Source organism: Entelurus aequoreus, linkage group LG12, assembly GCF_033978785.1.
Source record: "Entelurus aequoreus isolate RoL-2023_Sb linkage group LG12, RoL_Eaeq_v1.1, whole genome shotgun sequence".
NCBI classification, from domain to species: Eukaryota; Metazoa; Chordata; class Actinopteri; order Syngnathiformes; family Syngnathidae; genus Entelurus; species Entelurus aequoreus.
In genome coordinates, this window is record NC_084742.1 from 2,082,830 (window position 1) to 2,092,440 (window position 9,611).

General features: G+C 47.7%; 1 protein-coding gene across 2 annotated transcripts; it reads left to right on the forward strand.

Annotated features, from left to right (window-relative positions):
* Positions 1–5,956: 5,956 nt before the first annotated feature.
* LOC133661332 (probable G protein-coupled receptor 85) lies at positions 5,957–8,305 on the forward strand. Of its 2 annotated transcripts, none has more exons than XM_062064462.1 (2): positions 5,957–6,073; positions 6,672–8,305. In XM_062064462.1, exon 2 carries the CDS (start codon positions 6,901–6,903, stop codon positions 8,032–8,034), a length of 1,134 nt encoding a protein of 377 aa, XP_061920446.1. In that variant the 5' UTR covers positions 5,957–6,073; positions 6,672–6,900; the 3' UTR covers positions 8,035–8,305. The 2 variants fall into 2 exon arrangements, with proteins under 2 accessions (XP_061920446.1, XP_061920445.1); XM_062064461.1 differs by having other exon boundaries at positions 6,002–6,209.
* The last annotated feature ends 1,306 nt before the right edge of the window (positions 8,306–9,611 follow it).

Consider the following 9,611-nt stretch of genomic DNA (forward strand, 5'->3'; position numbering starts at 1 on the left):
CAACATGGACATTTAGCATTCGCAAAGTTAGGCATTAGGTATTAGAATAATGTTGACACTGCAAGTCAAGCCAGTCGGTTTTAATGTAGGGCATTGAACTCATCATGCATACAATAACATGACGGCGGAGGCAAGGAAACAACAAATTTAGAAAATATGACAATTCAGTTGGCTTTCAACGATAAGTAAGCAAAGTAATATCATTTTTTTTCCTATTCTTTTTTACTCTCGTGCACTTCGGTACAGCTCGCGAGAAATGTATTTCATAGGAATTAATCACCAGAGACAAATTTCATTCAATTAAAAAAAAAAACTGCCGTCACCTGAAGGGGGGAATGTGCACAAAATATGCCCGTGCAGACTGAAAGATTGAAAGAAATTTGAGACCAATTATTAACAGTGGTGTAGTACTTTTTTATTTAAAAAAAAAAATGTTACACACGAATGCCGGGGTTTTTAACCTGCTTCCATTGAGGGCCACATTGCAGTTATGGCTGCAATGCATACCGTATGAATATAAATGTTTGATCGCCTCGTGATATTATTACACAATTGCCTAGGCAAGTGGTTCTCAAAACGAGAACCAAAATAGAGTAGAATACAAACAAGTGTATTTATTATTGTAACTGTAACATTACACACAGTTTGAACGGTAATGCGGTGTTTGAGTATGGGAAAACAAAACACTGAACTTAAATAATGAATGAAATAAACGTATTTGCATGTTAAAGTACATGAACATTGAACTTAAATACATATCAAAAGAGTTACATTGAATGAAAATGTACTTAAAAGTGTATAGTACAGTATTTTTTATATATTTCATTGACTCTTTGGCGTACCACTAGTGGTATGTGTACCGCCGTTCAAAAATTCACTGGTCTATGCATTTAATTATTTGATTTCTTTAGGCGTAAAAATCGATTAATAGATTGCTTTCACGGACATACACCAGTTATTTATTTGCTTAGTTCAGGGGTCGGCAACCCGCGGCTCTTTGACCACTCTGATGCGGCTCAGCTGCATACTTGCCAACCCTCCCGGATTTCAGTGCAAATATTCTCTGATTTTCACCTGGCCAACAATATTGAGGGCGTGCCGTGATGGCACTGCCTTTATTAGCGTCCTCTACAACAGTGGTCCCCAACCATCGGTCCGCGGATGAGAAATAAAAAAATAATTAAAAAAATTTTTTTTTTTTTTTTTTTTTAGTAAATCTACATAAAAAACACAATATAGAGATTATATATCAATATAGATCAGACCTGGGCATTCTGCGGCCCGCGGGCCGCATCCGGCCCTTTGTGCATCCCTGTCCGGCCCGCGTGAGGCCAATTATAAATTACAAAATACATTTTAAAAAGTATCTATGTCGAGTGTGCAATACAACGGTGCTGCTTTTGTTTTGAAAATCGTTATTTGTATTACTTCCGTGTGGACGTATGCGTGTGCGTGATTGTGAGTGAATGTGAACAGCTGCAATCACAAATTACAACATAAAGTTGAAAAAACATCTATGTCGTGCGCGCAATACAACTGTGCTGCTTTTATTTTGAAAAGTATTATTTATGGGCGTGTGTCCGTGTGTAACCTGCGAGTGAAGGTGCACATGCAGCGACAAGTGAGGCACGGTTTACACCCGAGACGCTAAAAAGAGAAAAGTTGATGAAGAATGGCGTGTTTTCAACAAGACATGGACTGCCAAGCAACGTTCCCTCTAAGGTGCGCGCCTGCGCAATTGCGCACTGCTCAAGCGTCCGCTGCGCACAGCAAATATATGCCACGCACCAAATCAAATCCATCTGAATTCTAAACAAAATAAACATATTTATTCTGTATAATTTTGCAATGCAACTTTGAGTGACAGTGACAACAAGCGGCTCTAACGGTGTTCGTCAACACCGTTCAATTGAACACCGTTCAATTATTGTAACGTCTATCGAGATGCTTCGAGGACAGGAATTATATCCATCACTTTATTGAGCAAAACTGTTTATATTCGGACATAACCACACCAAAAACATGAGTTTTCACACTTCTATCTGTAAAAACTAGTCATTTTCTGCCGTACAAACCAGGCCAAAAGCAACTTGTCATCTGTCACCAACACGCATAGCACTAAACCACTGGTGCGTTTATGGCCACACAAAAAGTCGGACAACTCAAACACCACACAAAGTTACACTATGACTCCTCAGTCATACGTGTGCTTATTTTACTGTCATTTATTATTAATGTTAATTTATTTATATTAGTCATGGAATGCTGTTACACACACTATGTTGAAGTATTACTATTATTATTAATTATTATTATTATTATTATTATTTATCTTACGGTATATATCAAAAATAATATTGAGCAAAATGTAATTGAAATATTGTCGATGTGGCCCTCCAGCAGTGCTCGGGTAGCTCATGCGGCCCCCGCTAAAAATTAATTGCCCACCCCTGATATAGATCAATACAGTCTGCAGGGATACAGTCCGTAAGCACACATGATTGTATTTCTTTATGAAAAAAATAAAAAAAATAAAAAATAAAAAATAAAAAAACCACCCCCCACCCCCTGGTCCGTGGGATACATTTTCAAGCGTTGACGGGTCCGCAGCTACAAAAAGGTTGGGGACCACTGCTCTACAACCTGTCGTCGCGTCCGCTTTCTCACCATACTATCTGCGTGCCAGCCCAGGCACATGTTGTGTGCGGCCTCTGCTTACACACGTAAGTGACTGCAAGGCATACTTAGTCAACAGCCATACAGGTCACACTGAGGGTGGCCGTACAAACAACTTTAACACTGTTACAAATATGCGCCACACTGTGAACCCACACCAAACCGAGCTAGCACTTGTCCCTGAGCTAGCGCCCAAGCTAGCACCTGTCCCCGAGCTAGCGCCCGAGCTAGCACCTGTCCCCGAGCTAGCGCCCGAGCTAGCACCTGTCCCTCGGCTAGCGCCCGAGCTAGCACCTGTCCCTCGGCTAGCCCCTGAGCTAGCACCAGTCCCTCGGCTAGCCTCTGAGCCAGCACCAGTCCCTCGGCTAGCCCCTGAGCCAGCACCAGTCCCTCGGCTAGCCCCTGAGCCAGCACCAGTCCCTCGGCTATCCCCTGAGCTAGCACCAGTCCCTCGGCTAGCCCCTGAGCTAGCACCAGTCCCTCGGCTAGCCCCCGAGCTAGCACCCGTCCCTCGGCTATCCCCCGAGCTAGCACCAGTCCCTCGGCTATCCCCCGAGCTAGCACCAGTCCCCAGGATAGACCCCGCGTCTCCTCCAGCTCCCAGGCTGGCCCTGACCTTCGCCCCTCGGCCTGCAGCGCCGACCACTGCACCTCGGCCAGCAGCGCCGACCTCTGCACCTCGGCCTGCAGCGCCGATGACGTCCGCTGCCTCCACGCCGCCGATGACGTCCGCTGCCTCCACGCCGCCGATGACGTCCGCTGCCGCCACGCCGCCGATGACGTCCGCTGCCGCCACGCCGGCGATGACGTCCGCTGCTTCCACGCCGCCGATGACGTCCGCTGCTTCCACGCCGACGTTTTCCTGTTCCACTTCACCTCAGACAACGATGTGCCCTCCTCTTCATGTCCAGCGGGCTGTACCATGGCGCCGGCCTCCTCTTCGTTTCCGGCGGAACGCACCACGGCGCCACTCGCGTCCGCCTCCCCGACGGCCAAGAAGTCGACCGTTCCTTGGTCGTCCACCTCGCCGGCCGCAGCGGCGGTCTATTCGCCGCCGCCACCAGACTCATCCCCGGTGGATTCGGGGACACTTGGGCCGGCGACCCACCACCAGTTTGCCCCTCCACCCTCCCTTGACGGTTGTTCCTGTTTTTTGGGGAGTTTTACTTCCAGGACATCTGGAATCTGTCCATAGGGGGGGGATACTGTTACGGCTCAGACCCCTGCCGTCTGTGCGCACCTGGGGACACGCCCACGGCCGCGCAAATCCAGGGACGCGCCGCGCGCGTCTCCGCCCTGCAGCAGCCACCAGCTGCAATCACTCACCGGAGAGCTGCACACCTGGGACTGATGAGGGCGAGCCGCATAAAGGGACCAGTGAACCCAAGGATCGGGGCAGGAACTTAGTTTTCTCATGGTGACCCGTAAGCTAAGCTTTAGCTCTCTCTCCTTGTTTTCCTCTCCGTGCCTTAACCCCCCTGTCTTCTTCCGTGTCCCTGCAGTACCCTCCGTCGCCTGGACAGTGAGCTGTGCGCCTCACTTTTCCCTGGATCTCCCCCCTGTGTTTTTGGACTGCATTCCTCGTTCCTGACTCCTCGCTCGCCCCTGGACTTGACTCCTCTCTGCCCCACGGACCCCCGCTTGTATCCCGGATCAGCTGCCTGCCCCATGGACTTCCTCATCTCTCGTTCAACACTTTGCTAACACACACTTCAGCTAACTACACACATAGCCTTACACCACATACACTTTTGGATCTAGTTCACACTCCACTCTATTGTTTATTTGTATAGTTTGATTATTATATATATATATATATATATATATATATATATATATATATATATATATATATATATATATATATATATATATATATATATATATATATATATATATATATATATATAATAAATCATTTTTCACACTTCGCCCTGGTGTATGTTTGCCGTCACCTCCCCTTAGTAAACCATTACACCTAGTGTGTGTGTGTGTGACAATCATTGGTACTTTAACTTCAACTAATTGTTAGCTAGCGATTAGTACTCCTGTTTTTTCATTAATATTTTTTTATCTAGCGATCAGCGGTCTAGTAACTAGATGGTATTTAGCGCTCTATAGTTGTCAGCTAGCGAGTTTGCGGACTAGTAGCCAAAGAGTCGTTAGCGCCCAAGTTGACAGCTAGTGATTTGCACCCTTGATGCTAAGTCACGTTTAGCGGTCTAATTGCTAGCTAGCGATTAGCGCTCCTTTTTTTTTTTTTGTTTGTTGTTGTTTTTTTTTGTTAGCGATTAGCGGTTCAAGTGGCAGATAGTGATTAGTGCGACAGTTGCCGGCTAGCGACGAGTGTGACAGTTGCCAGCTAGCGATTAGCGGTACTACTGCAAAAATAAGGTACTTTTAGGGCCAGTTTATGATAAAACAGCCTTTTTAAAAAAAAAAAAAGATGTATACAGCAAGTGTCTGAAAAATATGTTGTAATGGGCAAGGGTGGGGGGCCTCTGAATAAATTCTGCTCAGGGGCCCCAATTTAGCCAGTGTCTGTCTGTGGAACGCTCTCCCTGACCACCTGAGGGCACCTCAGACTGTGGATGCTTTTAAAAAAGGCTTAAAAACCCATCTTTTCAAAAAAGCCTTTTTATAGATTTTTATAGATATGCATGCTGGTTCTAGCTATTGGGCTGTTTCTAGTTTTATATTTTTATTATGTTTTATTTTTATTTTTTTTTACACTGTGGCACTTTGAGCTTGTTTGCTCAATGTAAAGTGCTTTTTTACAAATAAAATATATTATTATGATTATTATTATAGTGTATTTCTTTAGAGAGAACAGTATAGAAAATGGATGGATGGATGCAATTTCTGCACCTTTCAAATGTTTTGGCGGCCAAAAAGCTGCTCGGCCTTGCCAAAGTGTGTATTTACATGATGCAATGTGTTGGATTATTTTGCGGCATGTGGTGTAAAAGTGCTCCTCGAAGCAGGGGAGGTGCAGTGGTTCCAGCGGGCAGCAGCTAGGCCCAGTCGAGCTGCTGCAACAAGAGACAGGACGCGTCTTGGATCACAAATAGGGATGCAGGGCGCATGCGCACTGCTCTCCGTTCACTGTATGATATTCGCCGTGGTGGAAAAAAGGGGCTCGGGAGGCAACCATCGGGATTTTTTTTTTTTTAGGGGGAAAACACGACGAAATCACATCCCCCCGCGGGGTGTCTAGCAACGGACTGTTTGTCAACAGGTTCGGACTGTGGATCGGTCTTTCCCCCCCCCCCCCCCCCCCCCCCACACACCCCCCGCGATGACCGCGCTTGTTTTTGATGGCAAGCGGACGACGCGGACATGATCGCGGTCTCGTCGACGTGAGGATCGGCGCCACTGTCGTGTTTTACCTCGGCGGGTAAGACGCGGGGATTTTGCTTCATCGCAGAATCCTGCTGATTTCTCCATTTTTGTTCCCCATCATCCCACATTCGCAGGAGGACGTTTTTGAAATTGTTCTTATTTATTTTTTATTTTTTTTAAACCCAAACAACGTAAGTACACATATTTGTTGTTATGACGAGTAAAGATGCATGCAAGTGTATTTATTTATTTATTTTTTAATAATTTTTTAAATTTATATTTGGATGCAAATATGTGCAAGAACACATCTTAATTAAAAAGCTGACTTGGCGCTTTTTTTTAATGTTTGTGCAATTGAGTGCACCCTCTTTTTTTTTTGATTTTTTTTTTTTTTTGGGGGGGGTGCATTTCTTTTTAACAGTGCTCCTTCTTGCGTTTAAAAAAAAAAAAAAAGCCCCCCCGCCCACTGCGCCTATAATAACGTGCTGCCATGTTGTGTGTTATGATGAGGAGGAGAGGAGAGGACTAATTGTGCAACATGACGTGCTAGAATGCGGCGGCTGAGTGGCGATAGGCGGATGATTCTTTGTTTTTTTGTGTCCCCTAACCCCCCCACCCCTTGTTTTGTGTCCCTTCCGTCTCACTTCCTGTAGGTGTGATGAGACAAAGGAACAAAGGATGCCTTAGACGACGAGAGCTCGCCAACACGCCCGGAAACCTCCTCAGAGCGCATCGCCGCCAAATGGATCTAACGCCTCCCTCCGCCGCCACAGCCGCCGCCGCCACCTCCAGATCATGATACTAGGCTGAAGGAACCCACCCCCCCTCCCCACTACCCCCCCTCCCCCATCCCCCCACCCCCCCTCCCCCCTGCTTATCTTTATGATCCCTCCTCCATCTATGGCGAACTATAGCCATGCAGGGGACCACACCATCTTGCAGAATGTCTCTCCTCTCGCCACCTTCCTCAAACTGACCTCGCTGGGCTTCATCATCGGCGTCGGCGTGGTCGGGAACCTCCTGATCTCCATCCTGCTGGTCAAAGACAAGAGCCTGCACCGGGCGCCCTACTACTTCCTGCTGGACCTGTGCGCCTCCGACATCCTGCGCTCGGCCATCTGCTTCCCCTTCGTCTTCACCTCGGTGAAGAATGGCTCGGCGTGGAGTTACGGCACGCTGACCTGCAAGGTGATCGCCTTCCTGGGCGTGCTCTCCTGTTTCCACACGGCGTTCATGCTCTTCTGCGTCAGCGTCACCCGCTACCTGGCCATCGCCCACCACCGCTTCTACACCAAGAGGCTGACCTTCTGGACCTGCCTGGCCGTCATCTGCATGGTTTGGACGCTGTCGGTGGCCATGGCCTTCCCGCCGGTGCTGGACGTGGGCACCTACTCCTTCATCCAGGAGGAGGACCAGTGCACCTTCCAGCACCGCTCCTTCCGCGCCAACGACTCGCTGGGCTTCATGCTGCTGCTGGCGCTCATCCTGCTGGCCACGCAGCTGGTTTACCTCAAGCTCATCTTCTTTGTGCACGATCGCCGAAAAATGAAGCCCGTCCAGTTCGTGCCCGCCGTCAGCCAGAACTGGACCTTCCACGGGCCGGGGGCCAGCGGGCAGGCGGCCGCCAACTGGCTGGCCGGATTCGGACGAGGCCCCACCCCGCCTACTTTGCTGGGCATCCGGCAGAACAGCAACGCGGCGGGCCGCCGGCGTCTCCTGGTGTTGGACGAGTTCAAAACGGAGAAGAGGATTAGTAGGATGTTCTACATCATGACTTTTTTCTTCCTGGCGCTCTGGGGGCCGTATCTGGTGGCCTGCTACTGGCGGGTGTTCGCCAGGGGCCCCGTGGTGCCGGCGGGCTACCTGACGGCCGCCGTGTGGATGAGCTTTGCCCAGGCCGGGGTCAACCCCTTCATCTGCATCTTCTCCAACCGGGAGCTGCGGCGCTGCTTCAGCACCACGCTCCTCTACTGCCGGAAATCCAGGTTACCGCGGGAACCCTACTGCGTTATATGAAGGTTTTTCCCCCACAAACCCCTCAATCGGGGCTCTTGTACAGCCCCCTCTCTCTCTTTCTCTGCTAGCTTCCCCAACCCTCCTTTTCCAGCGCCAATCATTGGCCCATCCCAAATAATGGAGGTGTGCAACAGGGCTCAATGCATCGCCCACTGTCGTTTGCCCGTGCAGAGAAGCAAAAAGTCCCAAAAAATAGGACAAAAAAAAACATTGACAAAAGGATTTTTTTCCCAGATTACTCTGTGAGATGCGAAACACTAAAAAAAACAAAAAAAAAGAAGAGGAAGAAGAAGAAGAAAGAAACGACGCCTCTCGAGGAATCGCCGGTTTTACATTTTTAAGAGTTGCACTACAAAAAAAGAGAAGATTTGCAAGGACAACATTGTGGTCCCTTCCCAAACAATGGATGCTTTCATTTGCAACAGACTACACGCAAACAATCGCTGTAAGTAAGGCAAAAAGGAGGAGGAGGGTAAAAAACGGTTTTAATGTAAGTGGTAACTTTTTTTGGGTTTTTTTTTTTTTTTTTTTATATATATATAGAAGGTGGGGCTTAAAAAAAAATTAATAATAATCAATTTTGAACGTGAAGTTTCAACTAGCATCGCTTTCATGTAGTTTTATCCGGAGAGTACCGGGCCAACTGGGTTTCAGAGTTGGTAGCAAACATGGCGCCATTTTGACCAATCATTTAGAACGGTGCTGTGATGAGGTGGCGACTTGTCCAGGGTGTACCCCACCTTCCGCCCGGATAGGCTCCAGAACCCCCCGCAAACCCGAAAGGGACAAGCGGTAAAAAATGGATGGATGGATTTAGGACAGTGTTTCTTAACCCCGAAACAAATATGTTTCCCAGCTGAGGTTCAGTTGTAATACACTTTTCCACCACTTGTGGCAGTAAGGACAAGATCAAACAAACAGGAGAAGTCTGGAGCTCAAGTCATAGAGAGGTTTCTTAAGTGCCAAAAATATGACTAAAGTGGTAAAGCTGTATTTTTATGTACACTTGAATTTCGACAGTTTATTTGGCCCTGCCATGAGGTGGCGACTTGTTCAGGGTGTACCGTGTACCCCGCATACCGCCCGAATGCAGCTGAGATAGGCTCCAGCTCTCTCCGTTACCCCGAAAGGGACAAGCGGTAGAAAATGGATGGATGGATGGGTTCAGTTGTAATACACTTTTCCACCACTTGTGGCAGTAAGGACAAGATCAAACAAACAGAAGAAGTCTGGAGCTCCAGTCATAGAGAGGTTTCTTAAGCGCCAAAAATATGACTAAAGTGGTGAAGCTGTATTTTTATGTACACTTGAATTTTGACAGTTTACTATTATTTGTATTATTAATTTAGTTAGAATACATTTATTTTCATCAGTTTTCAAGAGTCCCTTCTTTTGCCGTATATTTGATCAGTATTTGGCCCTGCCATGAGGTGGCGACTTGTCCAGGGTGTACCCTGCCTACCGCCCGAATGCAGCTGGGATAGGCTCCGGCACCCCCCGTCACCCCGAAAGGGACAAGCGGTAGAAAATGGATGGATGGGTTCAGTTGTAATACACTTTTCCACCACCTGTGGCAG

Excerpts from the sequence above, each read along its gene's own strand:
- LOC133661332 (XM_062064462.1), top strand. The coding sequence starts at position 6,901 with ATGATCCCTCCTCCATCTATGGCGAACTATAGCCATGCAGGGGACCAC.